This window comes from Gymnogyps californianus, chromosome 3, assembly GCF_018139145.2.
Source record: "Gymnogyps californianus isolate 813 chromosome 3, ASM1813914v2, whole genome shotgun sequence".
Classification (NCBI taxonomy): domain Eukaryota; kingdom Metazoa; phylum Chordata; class Aves; order Accipitriformes; family Cathartidae; genus Gymnogyps; species Gymnogyps californianus.
This window is the reverse complement of record NC_059473.1, coordinates 17,873,453-17,893,969: the sequence shown is the minus strand read 5'-3', so window position 1 is coordinate 17,893,969 and position 20,517 is coordinate 17,873,453. Positions and strand designations below refer to the sequence as shown.

General features: G+C 41.6%; 1 protein-coding gene across 3 annotated transcripts in view; it reads left to right on the top strand.

Moving 5' to 3' along the window:
• The first annotated feature begins 477 nt into the window (after nt 1–477).
• Nucleotides 478–20,517, top strand: part of MSH2 (mutS homolog 2) — a 54,685-nt gene continuing 34,645 nt past the window's right edge. Inside the window, exons 1-6 of one of the 3 annotated variants that reach the window (XM_050893098.1) lie at nt 478–709; nt 3,519–3,673; nt 4,080–4,358; nt 4,687–4,833; nt 5,916–6,065; nt 8,518–8,651. In XM_050893098.1, coding sequence (XP_050749055.1) covers nt 490–709; nt 3,519–3,673; nt 4,080–4,358; nt 4,687–4,833; nt 5,916–6,065; nt 8,518–8,651 — 1,085 coding nt within the window. In that variant the 5' untranslated portion in view covers nt 478–489. The remainder of the gene's footprint in view (nt 710–3,518; nt 3,674–4,079; nt 4,359–4,686; nt 4,834–5,915; nt 6,066–8,517; nt 8,652–20,517) is intronic. The other 2 variants (XM_050893100.1, XM_050893097.1) reach the window with 2 other exon arrangements.

Here is a 20,517-nt window from a genome sequence, read left to right as displayed (position 1 = left end):
TGCCTGGGGCTCCCTTCTTCTTCTGGGAAGACCTCTGAGGACTGCGTGCCCGCGCGAATGAGGCCTGCGCACTTCGGCTTTGACATGAGCTTGTACACAAACACACAACTCCTATCATCGCGTGGGTCTCGGCGCTGAGATCAAGGCAGCACCGAGCACTGGCACTGCGCCCCCGGCCTTCACCGCCTCACCGGCGACCACCGAGAGGGAGCAGCTAGCCCCGCGGGGGCCCGGCGGCAGGCAGCCTGCGGGGGGCGGCCCTCACCGCCCCGGCGTTGCCATGGCAGCGTACGGCGCGCGGGAAGGCCCAATCCTCCCCGCTCTCACAACGCAGCCGGCCACCCGCCGTGGCGCGCCCGGGCGCCGTGTAGGGGCGGGGCGGGCGTGACGCGCTGCGCAGGCCCCGCAGCCATTGGGTGCAGCCGCTGGCGCGCGTGCGCCGCGGGCGGAGCGGTGCGCGCGCGGCGGTCGTTGGCGGGAGGCGGCAGCATGGCGGTGGAGCCGCCGCGGGAGGTGGTGTGGCCGGAGGGCGCGGGGGCCGAGGCGGGCTTCGTGCGCGCCGTGCTCTCGCTGCCCGAGAAGCCCGACACCACCGTGCGCTTCTTCGAGCGCGGCGACTACTACACGGCGCACGGCGCGGACGCGCGGCTGGCCGCCCGCGAGCTCTTCCGCACCCGCGCCGTCATCCGCCAGCTGGCGGGGGCACCGGGTGGGTGGGGGGGGGGGGGGGGCGGGGACGACGACGCCGGGCCCGGGGGCCTGAGGGGCGGCGGGGGGCCAGCGGTGCGGGCGCGGGCGGCGGGTTGGACTCGTCCCCCCGGGGCCTTGCTGCGGAGGGGCGGGCGGTGTCGGGCGCCCGGCCTCGGGTGGCCGGAGGGGAGCGGGAGGGCCGCCCGCGGCGAGGCGGCGGTGGGTGCCGGTGACGGTGGGTGCCGGTGACAGCAGCTGCCCCTGGTAGCCGGTGCAGCAGTGGCGTGTTCTCAAGGGCAAGGCCTCTGAGGTGTCACTCGGGTCGAGACGCTGCGTGTTTTCGCGTTCAGTCGTGGTATTTCGTGACTGCCTTGGGCCTAAGTTCTCCGTGGCATAATTTTTCAAAGATAGGGACCTCGTCAGGGCGAGAGAATGAGGTGCTGCTGGTTTCTTCCCGCTCTACGTCACTGTGTAACTGCTGGCAGGCATTGGGCTGCTGAAGCCTGCAGCACCCCGGGTACTGCTGAGAGTGAAGGCAGTGATGCATGCTCCTGTTCTCTGTGTTGATGAATGTGGGAAGGGAGATATTAAGAGGTCTCTGGATTTTAATGTCCGCTCTAGTTCACTGCAGCTTGGAAGCAAGCATAACTGAAGGCAAATCTTTCTTCTTCAGCCTCTTGCAGCTTTGGAATGATAATTAGTAGCCATTCTGAGTAGGATGTGTGTGACAGATGTAGGTGTACAAACGTAGGAAGGTATCTACAGCAGAAAGCACGGTTCTGAGTATATACTTCTCGTCACGTAAGCTCATACTACAGGACTGTCAGATGTGGATAGTTAGTTGAACACAGTGTGTTGCGTAGGCTAACAGCAGCTAATAACATTTTTCCAGCACATTGGTAGATTTTCATTTGTGAAAGTGATTGCATGATATTTTCTGTGATAACTGAGGACGGGGCTCATACAGTTCTATAGTGCAGGTGATAGGTAAACAATGGTAACATCACGCTTGACTAACGATGGCCTGCAGAAGTAAATAACATTTGATTATGCATTGCATAAGATTTTCTCTTCCATCCACGCCCTGTTGCTTTTTATTTATCTCTTGATATAAGATGGTGGAGCTTGCAGATGTCGGATGTAAGAGCATTGAGATAAATTATCTTGTCAGAAGAGGCAAACCTTAGTATTATCCTTAATCTCGAGGAACATAATGTTGCAAAGTTATTGGCTCATACTTTGCAAAATAAATCTGTTTGTTATGAATACATTTTTAATGCCATGTGCAGTGGCATTAAAAAGAGAATGACATTCTCATATGCTTTTCACTTTCTATTGCAAGTGATGAGTTAATACGTAAAAAACAAAAAAAAGCCCAACCCCTCCCCAAAACCACAAAAAAACCCTCACAAAAAAAACAACTTGTGGAGAAGTTGTAGAGCTTAATAGTTTCAAGCGTAGAATTTGATATGTCTTCCAGACTAGAAACACATCCATCAGTATTACTTTTATATTCCATTTAAATGTGATCATTTCACAGATGTAAGCCTGTGACTATCAGCTCCGGTTTTAAAACCTTTAAAGCCTTATCTAGCACATCCAACTAAAAGTCAGGATAAAACTACATTTTTTGCTTTCAGGATGATTTCAAAGCACACATCAGCTTCAGCTGCCCTCTGCTAGTTTATTATGTAGTCTCAGCTGAAAAAAAAGAAAAATTGTGTTTTGTTGGACAGTTCTGCACTGGGAAAGAGAACCTAATTATGTGGAATTAGTTTTTTACCTGCTTCCAAAAAAAGCCTTACTAGAGATTTGAGGAAAGAAAATGAAAAAATCCTATTTAAAATAAACCCATAAGTTCTTATGGGTGTGGAAATTTGCTGTTTAACATCTTTCATGTGAAGGGAGGAAGAGCCTCAAATGTGACGAAGGCATGCTACTGAAAAGAGGGATGTAATAATCCCTCTCTATTGCTTGTGCTTACTTTATATGTCATCTAGCTCTTGTGTGTCTGACACCAGTCTGAGTTAATTCCACTTGCTGATGTGGCAGAAAACTTAATATATCCACTTGAAATCCCAGTTTGTGTAGTAGTGGAATTATCTTATTCTGTGAGCAGGCCGATGGCAGAGGTGGCACAGGAGGTGGGGAGGTAGAAGTAGTATTGCTCCTCTTGGCAGCTGTATAGAATTAAATTTGTTAAACTGTATCATCTGCCTCTACGCTTATAGGAACAGAAGCAAGAAGTTTGTCAATTAGGCACTTTCTAAGTTAGGTTTTAATGTAAACTTTTAAACTTTTCTGAGAATACGTTGTTTTTACAGCATATATTGTGATAAAAGGGAAACGTCTTGGCATGTGTGTCTTGCCATCTTCTGAGTGCGAATAGAGTGACAGTCTGTTCTATCAACAGAAGTGGCTTATCCAGGAAAGAGAAGATGTTATCCAGAAGGAAAACCTGTAGCAGGCTTCCACCACTCATTTGATTAAAATGTGTGAAACATTAATTAGAAAACCAGATCAAGAATATTGTAAGGAGAGGGGAAGGGTGAGAGGAACAGATCTCTTTGTATATATGTACGTATAGATTTAGTGAAATTTGGAAATGAATGTTGTTCTTATTTGGATATGGGGTACGCTTTCTTCATTCTTAATATTAACCAGTTGAATGTTATGATTTTGTGTTGTTTCATGGATATTACACGTTTGCTTCTTTGATATTAGGATAGTGTCCTTCCTGAAGGCTGTTCTTGGGGATTTTGATTACAGAAAATAAACTTATGAACAAATTCAAGTATCTCATAATTTTCTTTTTTCTTTTTTTGTAGGAACTCAGAAGCTTGAGAGTGTTGTGCTTAGTAAAATGAACTTTGAATCTTTTGTGAGAGATCTGCTTCTGGTTCGTCATTACAGAGTAGAAGTTTACAAGAACAAAGCAGGGAGTAAATCTATCAAAGAAAATGACTGGTATTTAGCATACAAGGTACAATTTTCAACCTTTCTTTACAATTGTGAGATGAAAGAAAAAAAAAAAGAACCCTCTTTCCTGAGCCCCTCAGCTTGGAGGCTTGGGATTTTCAGGGACTGACATTGGTGGTATGATGGTAAATCGTGTGGTCTGTTATATATCCCTGTATTTTCTACTGCTCTAAGGCTGCAGGAGCTTGTTCTATATCTTTGCCATAGGTTCGGAAATAAAGGAAACCTGAAATAGTTCACTTTGTGTAGATGATATGTAAAATTTTAATGGTTAAAAAAATAGAACAGCTGTATGTTTTATATTAATGGACTGTTCAGTACTTAGTTTTATTAGTTGTCCTTTTTAAAGGAAAAAAAAAAGTATGTGTATATATACACCCTCTTTAAAAATATATTTCTTTTCTAAATAGGGTTCTCCAGGAAATCTTACCCAGTTTGAGGAAGTTCTCTTTGCCAACAATGATATGTCAACGGCCATTGGGGTTGTGGGGGTTAAGCTGTCTACTACTGATGGACAAAGAGTAGTAGGAGTGGGTTATGTCGACACTACGCTGAGAAAATTGAGTGTCTGTGAGTTTCCAGATAATGATCAGTTCTCAAACCTTGAAGCTCTACTGGTTCAACTAGGACCGAAGGAGTGTGTGCTACCAGGAGGAGAGACTGCAGGAGAGATGGGAAAACTACGACAAGTAAGGGAACCATTGTGGCTTACAGTTAGACAAAACTTTATCTAAAAAGCTGTTTTCTAGCTTATTAGCTAGGCTCCATGATTTATGGAAAAATGAAGGAGCAATATGTTAGCTCAAAGAAGTTTTGATTTATGCATCCAAAATGTATTATTTGTCTGTTGACTCATTTGCATTTTGATCAGCAAAAGTTGTTCTAAGGGTAAAATCTTTCTTCTCTCTGCAACCTAGCAGTAAGTAAATGTCTCTTCAGGGTTTGCTTCTATGCGATGAACATCTGTCCCCTGAATATTGAAAGTAATTGATAACTGTGGGTGTTTATGGACAACAGGTCATTCAGAGGGGAGGAATCCTGATTACAGACAGAAAGAAGGCGGATTTCACAACAAAAGATATTGTTCAGGATCTCAATCGCTTGTTAAAATCAAAAAAAGAAGAACAAATGAATAGCGCAGCATTGCCAGAGATGGAAAAGCAGGTGAGCACAGAGCAGTGTTTAATGTGCTTCTGTTGTGAGCTGATCTCCTCTGTCCTCGCTGGTCCTGCTTTATGCTGGATTCCCATACTTCTGGGAAAGTATATTGTACAACCTGTGGTATATTAAGCTACATTCTGGCTGAAGTGTTTAGCAGTTCTGCTCAGCTTGAGTCTGTGTCGAAGCTGGATTCCAGGGGTCCTGGAAAAAATGAGAAAACCCTTCACTTACCTCTTTAAAGTAGCAAATAGACTGTGCACAAGAGGTGCTTCCTGTTCATAATCTACCTATCCTAAGGACTGAAATACAGTACTTTGATTATTTTGCATGACAGGAAAATTGGTATTTGAAAACGAAGTAATGTTTATGATAATATTTTTGTGTTTGATATCATCTTGTGGCTCAAGCATATGATTTAGTGCCTGCATGTGAACTGAACATGTTTGTTCTTAGCTGCAAACAAGAGGTAATTTGCTTGAGATAAACATGTTTTAAAATGCCCTGCACTGCTGATGCTCACTGCAGGTGTCAGGTACAGAGTTATTCTCCCTTAATGTGTGATTTCATAACAGGTTAAAATTGCTTGAAGTGTGTTGCAGCTGAACAAGTCAGTCGTGCTGCTGCCTCTCTTTTGTGCTGGCACTAGCGTTTGTAATGCCATGCAGTGAGTCAGATCAAATCCTTGTTCTGGCTGAAAACTAACCCTGAAACCATGTCCTGAGATGATCCATGATATCTCATTTATCTGCAGTAACTTGTTTGTGTTCCTCAGCCAGAAACATCCTGATAACAGCTTTGGAAAGCTGGTGAGGCGTGCACTTCACATTTTGTTTATCAGATTATGGAAATGTCTAGTTCGTTGTTCTTGCATCTACCTAGAAAGGTGCTGCAGTGCCATAGAATGTCCCTATGAAAATGAAGTCTTGTCAAACAGCAGAGTCCTCTCTCTGCTGGAATTGACGTGGCTCAAAGTCTTCCCCAACTGTAATTTTCTAGGGGCATTTATCAAATACTCCCCGATTCAGGAGTGTTTCTAACTAGAATGTCATGTGTTTTTTGTTTTGTTTTGTTTTTTTAAACTTCAGGTTGCTGTTTCGTCTTTGTCGGCCATTATCAAATTTTTAGAGTTGCTGTCAGATGAGTCTAATTTTGGACAATTTGAACTGACTACTTTTGATCTTAGTCAATATATGGTTCTAGATAATGCAGCTGTTCAAGCCCTCAACCTTTTTCAGGTAAGAAACGCACACTTGAATTGGTAAGTGTTTTGCAATATACTTATTTAGCTGCTTGATAAGTAGCCTGACTGCCCAGTCACAACTCCCCAGATTCTGATTAATGGCAGCTTGTACATTTTAGCTTTGTTTTCAGCTGTTCCTGTACAGTGTGTTTTTTAAACAGCTACTGTTACCACCTTTTTTGTTTTTGTTTTTTTGTTAGCTTACTTTGAATGTAGAAGAAAAGATCATCAAGGAGGTAGGAAGTGGCCACAAAGAAGTGTCTATGTAGAATGCAGATATGGGAAGAGCTGTAGAAGTGCCTCATGGTTGTAGCTGCTGAGGAGTCTGGCTAAGCAGTAGGGGGAATGCTTTGTCTTTCCTTGGTTTTAGTCAGAGAAGTTCACATCTCCAGTGGCAGGAGCAGACTTGGGGTGTGGGAGGGGAAGAGAGTTCTGTAGTTTTGTGGTGTGACAGGAGACTGCAAAGCACAGTTGCTTTATATAGTAGTGCTGTTTTTGGGAAAGAGAATAGAAGCCTGAATTAGTGTTAGGGGAACAGAAAGCATGTGGCAGGAGCACTGCTGTTGGTGATGGAAAGGGAGAGCTGACTGCAGCAGGCAGGGCAATGAACAGGACAGTACTTAAGAACATTCTGAAAGCACCGTGGCATGCTAACTGGCCAGTGTCAACTTTCCTTTTTACACACATTTTCTACAAATCCAAGCAGGTTACCAGTCTCCTCCATACCTCCTACCACGTCTGTTTTTCTGCTTTGCCCCTTTTTGTAGTTGTAGGAAAATGTGGACTCAAAGTAGTGTGTTGTATCAGCTTTTCTCTTTTGTTTTCATGTTAGTAAACCCTGCTTAGTGATCTTTGCTTGGAGCTAATCCACTTGAGTTTCGGATTTATAGGAAGAAATCACAAATATGATCCCCTGTTTACCTTAGAGGGATTTCTGGAGGGAAAAAAGAGCATATACTCAGCATCTGAGCTGGTTAACCCTGGAGAGAGATGTTCTGTGTTTTTGTTTTTGGTTTTTTTTTTTTGCTTTATTTCCTGATTCTGTGCCACTGTCTAGGGAATGAAGCAAAAATTGTATCTCTTCTCAAGCTTTATGCAGGTGTTCTAGGAAGTTCAACACTGTCTTAGCGGCATCCCTTTGTAAGTGCTTGCAGGTGTTACGCCTTTTGTGATAGGAAATACACTGACATGTCTGTCTTTAGGGGCTGTTGTGAGCTTTGGAACAAGGTCTCTGCCATGTAGCAGGAGGCCGCATTGTTGCCTGTGTGGCAGGCTGTCTGCGGGGAGGTTTTTGGGCAGGCACTAAAGCAAAGGCAAAATATTTTGTAATTTGAGTTGCTCTGTGAGGTATGTAGGTAAAATTCTTACGGTGCAGCAGATGCAGTTCATTATATGAAACTGTAGCCTTCCAACTTGGATGTGCTGAAGTACGTTATTAGTCTATAATATATGTGCTCTGTGATGCTTTCTTGGATTCAGAAGTTTTTCATATGTGATACTGTCCAGAACACTGAAAATAGGCACATCCAGTTTAGATATTAGATTTTCCAGGGGTTAAATGTGTCAGTATACCTTCTCACTGCGTTCATTTCCTGTTGTGGTGATGCTAGTTCTACATCCCAGTTGTTTACAGGCACCCAGACCTGCTCCTGGTTGAATGCTTGCCTGCTGTTTTAATTGCAGGCGTTCTTGGGTAGAGAGGGTTGAGATTTTCTTTTCAAAGTTAAGAGTTGAAATAAGCTTGTTTGCTGTTTTTCAATGTCAAACAAGATTTTTACTTCCTAGCTGTTTGTGCAAAAAACAAAACCCCAAGAAAATGCCCAAAAAGCTGTCTTGAGTCCAGTTAATATTAAACCTAAATTATAGATAGTAAACTATAATCTGAACAGATTAAGTTTAGAGATGTTTATAATACTCCAAAGATGATCTGGGGAAGCTTGAGAGAATTTGGGTAACTGTGTTCTTTCCCATTGCCTCACTCTGTTGTGTCCCTGCTTCCTGCCTCAGCACCCCCAAAAGATCTCCAACCAAAACCCTTAAACCCAAGTCCTGTTTCTTGCTGCTTTTTTTTGATAGAGAGGACCTCTATTTTTTGACCTTACAAAGGGCAAACTGGCAAATATCTAGGTCTGTTTCCACTTTTCCTATTCAAAGGGCAAACTGCCCAGTGACTAGGTACGTTTCTAACTTTCCTGTTCAGTCAGGATTAGTTTCAAAATAGACAAACCTACTCCTTGCTTGCCATGTTCCAGGGACCAGAGTGTAAGTGCTTTGATGCCGTGTTGTTTCATTTGCCTTTTTGATGGGTGCCAAGTTGAATACAGAAGAAACACTGATCTGTTCCTAGGTAGCAAAGTTGAGTGCCATTCAGTGGGTGTCAATAAATGTCACTAACTCTTTTTTTTTTTTTTTTTTTTTTTTTTTTTCCTCCCCCTCCTCCTTTCCAGAGTTCTGTGGAAAATGCTAATACTGCACAGTCTCTAGCTGGTTTACTAAATAAATGCAGGACCCCTCAAGGACAAAGACTAGTTAATCAGTGGATCAAACAACCGCTTATGGACAAGAACAGAATTGAAGAAAGGTAACAGTATTATGTATTTGATAGACTTACACCAGTTAGCAACTATTTCACAGAAGGCTCTTTCTTTTTAAGCACAGAATACTACAACCAAGACATAATGGTGGTTGGAGGTTTTTGTGTGCTATCCTGTAACACACTGTAGTTAAACAGCAGAAAATATTTTTCCCTGAGATGCAAATTGATAGGTTACTGTTAGGTTAAATGCTTTTTACAATTATGACATTTTAAAGAGGAGGTATGATATGTTTAGGTGGTCAAATGATTCATGCTACAGGCTAAGGCAGTGTAGTAGCCATGTCCTAACTATTATTCATACTGCAAATGCTCAGTCTGTATAATAATATTTTGATGTCACTTCCAGTTTACCAATTAAAAAAAAAAATCAACAAAACACCTAAACAGTTAAGCAGTAGTGACCTCTTCCTATTTCCAGAAAAAAACTACCTTTGATTGCAGTGGGTCACTCATATCTTGCCTAGATATTGTGACCCAAATGTGAGTGGTGTTTTTCTTCCTTGCTCTTTCATACTGCTGCCTGTCACCATGCGTCTGCCCTACCAGTACATAGCAGTATCAGTTGATACGAAGCCATGGAGAATCTGGCAAATCTCTGCTGAGAATGTACAGATAATTCTCAGTCCTTCAGAAAGGAAAACTGCAAAGGCCATATTCCTACTGTGTGTGTTTATCTCTTGATTATGTTCACCATGCAAACAAAAGTTACACTTTTTTTAAAGTCATGCTAAATACAGCTATATTCTTATAATCTAAAACCAAACTTCATGCAACTCAAGTGATCAGCAGGTTAATGCATTGCAAAATGTATGTTAATGTGTATCTTGACAAAGCAGAAGAGGCCAGAAAACTGGATTTAACTTTGATACCTTCTCTAAGGCTCATATTTCAGATAAGGCATTACAGGTATATCTGTAGTTGGGCTTTAGCACAGATCACTACTACCAAAAAAGAAATTTTGGCTTGGGCATGCTGATATTTAAGGAAGTTATGCAAAGAGTAATTTTCTCTCTAGATTTCTGGAGACTGAGTTATTTTGCTTCTCTTCAACAAATTTTTCTACTTTTTCTAATCATTTGCAGAATGGTGCCTAGTAACTTCATCAGAGCCCACTTAGAAATATTATTAATGTGACACTGAAATATTTGTCCCCAGGTTTATTGAATGCTATATCTTACTCTGGCGTGTGTTACAAGAGCTTTCATCATCAGTTCTTGATTACATACCCAGGATCATCTGCTTCTGTCAGTTTTGGATCCTAAGATCTGAGCCAACTTTAATTTTATGGTGATGTTGGTTTTAAGATTTTGAAAGTTATTACTCCCATTTGTAGTTTTCTTATGTCAAAGTAAACATTGGAAATTTTAACTTTTGTGTCAAACTTGTTTGCTCATTACTGTGCATCAGAAGTCCTGCAAGTTTGGAAGAGAGGTGGTGTTTTCTTTATAAGACTGGAGTTAAATTATAGGCAGAAACTGTAACTTGACCTCTTTTGTAGAGTTATGATCCTCTCTGCATTTTGTGTTCTGGTCCTGTATGGCTAATGTGGACTGCATTTAGGAAAAGCTTTATTTAAAGGAGGAGGGGAGTAATTAAATGGAGTTAAGCTCTTAGTGAAGCTTGTAAAGGTTGGTGTATCCAAGTGTTACGAGGTTGAAAGAGGTCCATTGATAACCTCCTATATCTTGCCCAGCCACAGAACCGTTGGGGCTGCAATTTGTTAAAAGTAGTTTGTTTTAATCTGTACTTACGGACACTGAAATACTGTAGTCATACTTTTTCAGTTTATGCTGCAGTATAGCTAAGCCTGTCTGAATGCATCTTGCTTTTAAGTACTACTTTGATGAATTTAATTCTTTGGGATAAAAGCAATGTATTTTATGCTTAAGCTGTTGGTGTGCCATCCTCCCAATCTTAATGCTTTTCAAAGTGTGTAGGACTGTTCTTTTTTTAATCCGAAGGAACAAGCATAATAAAAGAAGCTGTTAGTGGGACTGATGAGATGTATTGACAGATTCAAATATGTTTTGAAAGATATGCAGTTGCCAAGTTGTTTTCTATATGCTTTACAGTATATTGTGGCTGTTTTAAGAATTATAAATTATAATTTAGAACATATAGGTGGTTTGAGAAGGAAATACCTGGACTGCTGTTCCTTTATGTTTCCTTTGTCATCAAGGGGAGTTACTGATTTCTTAGCTTGAAGTGAGCCATGTTAAAGGACCCCATTTAACACTAAGCAGTGCAAATCTCTTATCAAACTAGCCTGAACTACCGAAGTTGGACTGATGTTAGGTGAAAGTGTTTTGAAGTAAGCCTGTTGTTTTGCTTATACAGGAGGTATTTTGACTTAACATTTATTCCAGTATTGTAGAATTGGATGTCTGAAAGTTTATTTTAAAAAGTTAGACTCGTGTAAGCCTCTGTTAAGACCTGTAGGTGGTGCAAGTCATCTTTTGGAGCTAAATGGATCAACTTCTTTCAGTAGTTTGTAACCTGCAATGTGTTGTTAACATTTATGGATAAATAGAACACAGTGTTACATCACTAGTCCATATTAACCATTGATACAGTAACAACACAAATTAAGGTACATAGTGCATATGCTTCAGATAAAATAATGTTTATCTACTGGAACAGCTCCTAATGAGAACTAAGGAAACAGGGGTTCCTGATACTTGCCTGTCTTGAAAGACTTGGGGTTCTGCCCATGTCTGACTGGTTTTCCGTGATTAAAAAAATAATTATCAGTCATAAGTATACAAGATACAACCCTACTTCTCCCACGTGGTGTGTTCAGAAGGCAAGTACATGAGGTTCTTGCTCCTTGCCTTATAGTCAGCATATTTCTGAATTTAAAATGTAGTTGCAGAGACAGGAAGTGCAAATACATATATTAATTGCATAACACGATTGACTGTAATACAGCAAGCAACTTCAGTATGTAATGTTTATTCTTCAGATACTGGAAAGTCTGAGAAATGTGGCACTGTGTAAAATAGTACTTGTTTTGTTAGGCCCCGAGAAGAGAGCTTGTGCTGAATATATTTAATTTTTTTTCTGTTTTTTGGAGGAAACTCTATCTGACATTTATACACAGCACAAATATAAGATTCCAGCTCACCTTTTTAGTCGTCTGTACATACTGTGGCTGAACCTCTTATATGTCTATGTCCTGTGATAGAAGAGATGCAGGGGTCTCAGAGGAGTTAAAGGCTGTACTCAAACATCACTTGTTCTGATTCGAGCCTGTTTTGAGCTTTTCTCCTGTGTTCCTAAATATCATGCTGCATGGGGGCCACATTGTAGAAACAAGTCCTGTCTCTAGCAGAGTCAGAAAGTAATAGATTCAGGAAGCTTGAGGTGAATAAGTGGCTAGCAGGGTAAAATTTCCAAGTTTGTAGAACATTCTCATGAATCAGTCTTGAATGACAATTAAAGTAGCAGCTTGTTTAAACAGGAAAAAAAACCCCAACTTGTTGCTAGCTAGTGTAGGCAGGCTTGAGTGCCTTTACAGTACTTTATTTAGCAGTAAGTTAACTATAACATATGCTTTCTCTAGCAGATAAATGGAGGGACAGAGTGGGGTAGTGCGTATGGGATAGCTCCGCAGCCATGTGACTGGGGGCTCATCTCAGGTGCACACGAATACACAGCATGGATGACAAATGGCCAGGTGAAATGAGAAGTCTGTGCATTGCAGGCCTGTGATCTCCCTCGGATCACAGAAATGTGATCATGCAACTGGAGTGCTGTAATGCATGCTCTTTGCGAAGGCCGGGCAGGGAAGATGGAGGGGTTGTGTTTCTGCAAAGGTATGGCTTGAATGCACAGAGCTCTGCTGCAGAGCGGGCAGCGGGCCTATCACGAGCTTATGGGTCAGGACTAGAGAGGGGTCGGCAAGGCGGGGGGCGTTACAGTGAGCCTCTGCGGCACACCTGCCCCATCAAGATGAGGAATTGGACAAAGCTGCCTTGAGACAGCAAGAAGAAACATGATCATAAGCCCTGGCTCTCTTGGAGGACTTGAGCCACCCCGGCACCCGCTGGAGTGAAGCAGGATACTTGCGTCTTTGCACACGCTGGCAGACAAGTCAGCTGAATGGGAGTCAGCAGTTGTGCCCTTGCTGCAGCGAAAGGTGACCGTGGACTGGGCTCCACTAGTAAGAGCAGGTTGAGGAACGTGATTGTTCACACCTGCTTGGTAGCTGTGAGCCTGCATCTAGAGTACTGTAACCAGTGTGGGGATTTGCAGTACAGGTAGATGGACAAACAGGAGCCGGTCCAGCAGAAAGCCACTGAGCAGGATTGTGGGCTGCAGCATGTGGTGTATGAGGAGAGAGGCTGAGGGAGCTGGGTTTGTAGCCTGGAGAAGAGAAGACTAAGGGGCTGACCTAACTGCTGGTTTCAGCTGCCTAGTGGGTGGGAGTCATAGAGAAGGTGAAGCCAGGTGCTTCTTGCAAGGGCACAGCAAAAGCACGAGACAAAACAGACACCAACTTCACCAAAGGCCCCTTCAGCTGGGTATAAAGAAAAAAAATCTTCACCGTGAGGATGGTCAGACTCTGGAATGTGTGCTCAGAGAGATGGAGGGATCTCTGTTCTTGTTCAATGTTCAACTGAAATTAGCCTTGTTTTGAGCAAGGGCTGGAACTAGAGGCCCTGAGTTCCCTTCCAACGTAAATTGTTCTGCGTTAGGTTTTCACTGCTTTTGTGTTCTTTTCTAACCTGCAGCTGTCCCTGCAAAGCATTGCACATAGGCTTTGTTGCTTCTGTCATTGTGGCTAGCAGCTCTGGAAAGACCTTCAGTACTTTTCCGAGTACAAGTCAGTACTTCACAGCAACAGACTGATTTCAGGCAGTTAAATTAGTAGGTGGTGGCCTGTGTCTTCAGTAAGGGAGGGGAGAATGTGACCAACTTGGAGGTTTGTCTAAATGGCTTAATTAAAATGCACTTTAAACGCTGGGAGTGCCCCTAATGCCTGTAAGAAGCTTCTGAAATACAGGTTGAATCTGAACTGGTTGGAAGACAGAAATGTCATTTGTTATTGTCATGCAGATCATGATGCAATAAGTATTTCGCATGAAAGAAGTTGTCACTCCAGTGACATGAAAATGGTGTTGGCTTCCCAGTAAGCCTCTAGAAGTGTTAGAAAAATGTCACCTTTGTCATTCCAAAAGTTATCATCTCTAAGTCCCCTAGATAAATGTTTGGAGCTTGAAGCTGTCGACGCTGCTTCTTTAACCCTCTCCCCTCCCTTCACCTATGTTTACTATGTTCAAAACTACTAGATCACCTGCATTTTCATTTGGGTTTGCTTGTAAAACTGAGGTTGACAGTGCTGTCTAGAAATATTAAACAAAAGCTATACTAGTCAAGCACATGTCAGACAGGCCACGTCTCTAGGAAAAAATTTCCATCAAAATCCCAGGCGCTTGAAACCTATTAAAAAGCTTAGATTCTTGTGTTGCAAGAGACTTGTTTTTAATTTTCTTGTTTGAGGAGGGAACAGGGAGATGTAAATAAGAGCTGAAAAAAGACTCATGACACCTTCAGGTGTAGGAAAGACAGTGTTGCTGTTTGAGCTGGAGAAGTGCCTAAAAGCTGTTTGTATTCTGCATGTTATCCAAATCATTTGTCTTCTAGGTCAAGGATCAGCAATCAGCATTGGAAATCTGTAAATTATAGGTGACATTCAGTGGTGCAGCACTGGAGCAGGTAGTCATAGTATCTCCTAGTTGATACTTCTAGCTCGCCCACTTCATCCTGACAAGTCCTCACTTGGTGCAAAATAAATGGAAGGATTAAGCTTTTAGTCAGTTTCTTTTGCATCTGGATTTTGAAGCTCAGGGGAAATGAAAATTAAACCAAAATTCAGTTGAAAAGTCAGATTGGTTTTCAGATTTTTAAGAAATAATCAAATTGCTATGTATTTAGGGAAATGTGAATCTGTAGCTGCCATACTGTTCTTTGCTCTCAGCCTGCCAAAAGGAGGTGGATGGTAATTACTGCAGCAGTTAAATTTTACTTAGAATCTGTGTTTAATTATTCAGTTTTGTTTTTTTTTTTTAATCATAGCCATAAATTAATGAAGTTTCCAGTTAGAGTGTGACCATATGAAAACTTTTACTATGTACATGTGCAAAGCTCTCTCGTTTGTCACAGTATCCTTGGTGGTCACTATTTTGAACATTGTGTACAGGAATATGGTATGTTCTCCATGAAAGAACAGTGAACATATTGTTTCTGCTCTGTTTAATTTATATCCACAAACATTAGAAAGGTGGCATGTTAGGAAACTGTAACGGAAGCTCTTGGCAAGATAATTTTGTCGTGACTTGTAATTTAATTTCATTTATCGTGTATAAGGGTTGTAAAAGTCTTTAATGTTTTGTTTACATACAGTTTTGAGTTTCTCCTCTGTACAGAATGAATGCAAATGAAGAAATATTTGTATTTTACGGCAAAGAAATAGAACTTGTTCAGTATGCTTTTAGTCTGCACAAGTTTAAGGAAATGCACAGGGTTAGCAATTTAAAAGAGTATTAGTGTTGACGGAGTAGTGTAATAAACTTAACCTCTTAATTTTAATAATGTATGGAAACTTGTAAGGAATAAAACACACACACAAAAAAAATAGAAATACCTTTCCTCAGCTGTCTCTAGTCTTTGAAGACCACGCAGTAATATTGTTTTAACACTGGATCCCAAAATGCTGTATTTAATTAAAAAGTAAAACTGGCACAACACCTCCACAGTGTAAGGCATTAGGCTGAGAAGCAGCCTTAGCTGCTTTCCACCTTTGGTTTCTCTGGAAGGTTTTGGGTGGGGCAGTTTCGCTATATGGAGTTTACGAACTTGCCCATGACTGTGTGGTACTTGATGAGCTCTTGCTCTGTTGTCTTCGTTGGTCTTTGTTATCATATAAGAAATGGAGGTTTATTAGTAATTCTTAAAAGATGGGCATTTGTTTTCCAGAAGCCTAAATAGTATGTTGATGGAATGGCAATGTTCAAAAAAAGCATTGTGAAACTGGTTGTTCTTGTCTTTATAAATTAGGATATTTTTGCCTTCGTGACCTTGACACTTGCTCACGCTAGCTGTTCTGTGTGTAGGATTTCCTTGGTCTTCAGTGGTCAGAATTCAGTGTGAAGGTTTTTGTTTGTTTTTGACTCTTATGCATCATGCAGCAACTTGTGACACTGAGTTGTTTCATAGTTGACACTGTCTGTAACCACTTTAAATCAAAAGGTGTAGTCCTACTTCCCTGACTGTGGATTGTCACCAGTTCCTTTGTTATTGGCACTGGCACTAGTGTTCATGTAGCTGCTTGGTTCATCTTTTGATGGGGAATTTAGCATGCTAAAATAATCAAGGGTGTAATGTCATATAGTATCTAATCCAGTAAAACTAGGCAGTTGCCAAAAGGCGCAATCCCAGTTCCCCTTTCTGGCCTTCAGCTCCTGCTGCTCCCTTTTTTTGGTGTCATAGTTACAGAATAATTTTGTTTGTCTTGTTCACCTGATGAAAACTAATCCATGAAAAAGTGAGGAGAGTTGTCATCTAAAATTAATCCTTTTGCTCCTCTGCAGCTGGTCCATGACCTGCTATCATCATAAACATGAGAAGATTAACATCTTCTTAAATGCAGATAAGCAATACCAAAAGCCTGTTCTTCAGATTTAATAATCTGACTTGTGTTTGCTTTCTCTTGGTATCTTGACTTTTTTAGCGCTTACGCTAATTAATTTATATTGTGAGTAGGATTACCAGACTTGCTACAGGAGGATAAATTGGATATCTGCCTATCCTGGAATTGGAAAAGTGTCTGAATCTGTGGAATGGAGCTGTTCGCTACCATTGCTCAGTAAACCTGCTGCCTTTCTGACAAATTCACTATGAAGATGCTACTTGAATATTTTTAGCTCCTACAGAAGACAGACTATGGAAATCTTATGAAAAATAATGTATGCATGGAAATAAATTAATAAATCAAGTCTTTTGTAACATTGGGAAGACAGAAAACATGTCTGACGAAGTGTTTGGGAGGTACTTAGAGAATCTTGTTTTATGAAATATCATCTTATCACTTTTGTCTGTACAGTTCCTTGAGGGTAAGAGACTGTTTAGTCCAGCAAGATTGTGCTGGGTTTTTGAGGTGGAAGAGGATTTGCTGTGTAAAACATCTTATGTTCAAAATTCAGCTTTGCTGATGGATCTTCTGTGTGTTTTTTCTTCTATAAGCATGCATGTTTAAAAGTTGGGAACAGTGTGTATCATTATGTGAAGTAGCAGGTTGCTATAAGGTGAGAGTTTTCCCTTTTTATCCCAGCTCCTCTTCTGTAGAGCTGTTTTAATTCGTTAAGGGTAATAATTTTGTTATTTCTTAACTGAGAGTGAGGAGGAGTGGTGAATCAAATCTAAAGAGTGCTGTTACATAAAACTCTAGTCTGAATGGCAGTTCAGTAATAATTAAAAAATAAACTTTACTCTTATTTGGGAAACGTAACTTTTGAGAAACGTAAGTGAAGGTTTATTTTCCTTTTCTGTAACTTGGATAGCTGACACTTACTGTAAGTAATATACCCAGGCTGTGGAATGGGAAATAAAAGACACTTGGTTTTTGTTTTAATTGTGACTGGGGTGATAATGTATGTGTAGGTTGGATGCACAGGTGTATGAAAGTTTCTTTAGAATATAGACAGGAACAATACTTTTTGCTTTAAATGTTTTAATATTTTCAGGACCCAAGTCTTGTAGAGCAGGGCTGGCCTGCCATGGGAGCGTGGAGTAGTCCCAGCTGCAAAGTGAACCATCAGAGCTGGTCAGAGGGAGACGGTCGTAGGCCTGTTTGGGTCCCTGCTGCAGGGCATAGGTGGCCTTCTGTCCTATCTGGAGAGAAACAGTGGGACCCATGACAAGCTCTGGTCGTTGCCTGCCTGTAGAAACGCTCCTGAAGATCCCTCTCTATTGCTCTGAAACACAGCTTGCAGCCTGCAGCTCTTGGCCATGTGAAGAGATAGGTGTGTGATGGTACCACCAGGAGTGCTGCCAGCCTTGCCTTATAAATGAAGAAAAAAATATTTCCTTTCTGCTTCTCTTACTTTTCGTTGTAGGGAATTTGTGTGCATGCCTCAGAGCCCTGCAGTTCTTCACTTTGACATGCTTTCTGGCTAGAGAAGGCAAAGCAGAGCTCTGCTTGTGTGCTGCTGCTTTATTTGCATATGCTTCAGAATGATGCCAGGCACTCCCTTCCCTCAGGGTCTAAAAATATTGCTGTTGCAGCAGTCTGCTTCAGGAGCAAGATCTTAATTGCATCAAGTGGTACCTCGCTGGCAAGGATAAGACCCAAGATTTTATTTTTCTGCTGAAGAATTGTTTTCTTTACCTTGCCTAATCTGCTGGGGTTGGAAAATGTTTAAACACTTGTACAAAAATAATGAATGATTGGTAACCTATTTCAGAATACATAAGACTGCAATAAGTATCTTTGGGAAAAAACCCAACATTACGTTGGAGGTAACAGTGCTTTTTCTGATAATCCTGTTTTGTTTTTTGTTCTGAGCTCATTAGCTTGCAGCCTCACAGTCAATACATAGAGCTTCCAAAGCTTTGCTTGATTGTCATAGAAAATGTGCCTGGTACGCCTAATATAATGGCTTTGACATTTTACTCAAATGGTATATGCAGGAATTCATGTAGGGTGGGAAAGAGTCTATTACATATTAATTTTTTGTTATATAAATGTAACTGATGTAGACGAGTGAACTCTTGATTGTTTGGAAGAATGCATTTATTGAATTTAAAAATTTATCTGTAAGTGGACCATTCTGAGGTTACAAATATCCAGTGTTGCTTTCATGGTAGGGTGGTTTGGGGACTAATTAGGAGAATTAGAAAAGGCAGGAGACTGATGTTTGGATGTGGCTTTCTCCTATGTTGCTTAATCTTCCAGGTTAAACAGCAGGGAGCCTGATGTGGAGCGCTTTTGTATGGCTGCTTAGTAGCACACTTTGTGTACCCAGTGCTCTGGAAGTGTGTGCAATGTGATTTCTGTGGCTCTCCTAGGGTCTAAAGCTGCCCTTCAAACCTTGGACTCTGTATTACAAGGGACTGCTTCAGTAGAGCTGCAAAAAATAGTCAGCATATTCATGGTTGCTTCAAGTTATATGTTTGAGAATAAAAGACAGTAGTAGAGAGTTCAGTCCAAAGCCCTGCCCTGTAATAGTGGAATGAAGGCCAATTTCTAGTACTAGGCATCGGGTACTTGCCTGGAGATCCCTTGGTTTAGCTCACTTCTGATTTGAGGTAGAAGGTATGGCAGGGTGGAGAAGAGCAGCAGGTAGCAATACTACCTCACCCCTTTTGTGGTGGCAGTGCTGGTTTCTGCCAGCTTAGAAGTGTTTGTGGGACTGTGGCTTGAGGGCATAATTTCCTAGCCAGCTTAAGCCAACATCAAGATACAACTGGGCTTGTCCACAGCTGGCAGTGTCACCCCAGAGCGAGGTAGTTCAGGGGAGCATCACTGGTGGAAAGCTAACACAGCCACAGCAAACGAAGATGTGTGTTTAAGGAGGGGGCTGCAACTGGGAGCATCACCTTCAGTGTCAACCTGAGGCGTCTGCAGCTACCTTTACCAGACTACCAGTTTTTCTTCCTCCATGGTATGTGGCTTGCCTGTGTAAAGAGCAGGACAGCTTTCAAGCTGTACCAACTGAGCCAGGTCATGCTTGGTCCCTATGACTTTTTTGTTTCTACGGAGGAGAAATTTTGAAACTTTCTGTTCGGGTCTAGAACTGTGAATCATGACAAAATCTTTTAAGAAGCTAGGAAGATCATCAGAGTACAAGGATCGCTATAATCTTACTGGGATGACAGCATTGTCTTTGTAAGAATGCAGACATTACAGTAAACTGTGAGATGCATCACCATGAGGCTGTTTGTTCCTGGTTTGCTGTTTCTGTTAATCTATTATACAATATCTTTTAATTGCTACAAGCCTGTAATTTCACATCCCCCACATAAAACAGTTTTCACATCCCCCACATAAAACAGTAATGAACTTTAAATTCTGAATTGAGGATATATATATACACTGTTGTACTCCTTCACTGTCGTCTTGAAAGTTTTGTTATTTAGGCAAGCTGTATCTTTTAGTTTAGCTCTTTTTTTTTTTTTTAGGTTGTAACAGTGGTTTTCAGGGAGGGAAGCTGTGAAGTCATTTGATATTACAGAAGCATTTATAACATGTTCTTCACTGAGGAAACAAAACCAACTTTGTGCTAGCATGCTAAGAAGAAATGATAACAGGTCACACAGTTTGGGCAAGAGCAGGTGGGAAACAGAACAACTTGAGGCATTTAGGGTGGAGGGGAATACATGTGAAGGTTGCAGGCTGCTTTTTTGGCAGACAGAGTAGGAAGAAGCCTTGCTTACCTAGGCACGAGCCTCTCACACAGGCCTGTTGGAACTGGCTGGGTTGTCTGCTTCTGAACTACAGGCTCTTGTGCATGCACGCGCATTTGGGAGAGCTGAAAGAGAGCTTACTCAGATGAATAACTTGCGGCACTCACTCAGACATAAGGTTTTGGACCCGAATGATATTGTAGGGCCAAATTGTACCAATTTCATTAAAATAAAGATTTTGACCCCTTGCTTGGGATATTCTCTCTCATATGTAAGATGTGCTAGAGAGGTATGTATACAGCTCATCCAGAGAGCAATGTTCTGAGTTGTTGACGAAACAAAAACCTGGATTCAAATCTTGTGTCTTCAAAGTGCTGGAAGAACTGATGCTTATGGTGAGTCCCCTGCAAGGCTGCTTCTGCTGCTTGGGTAAATATTGCCACCA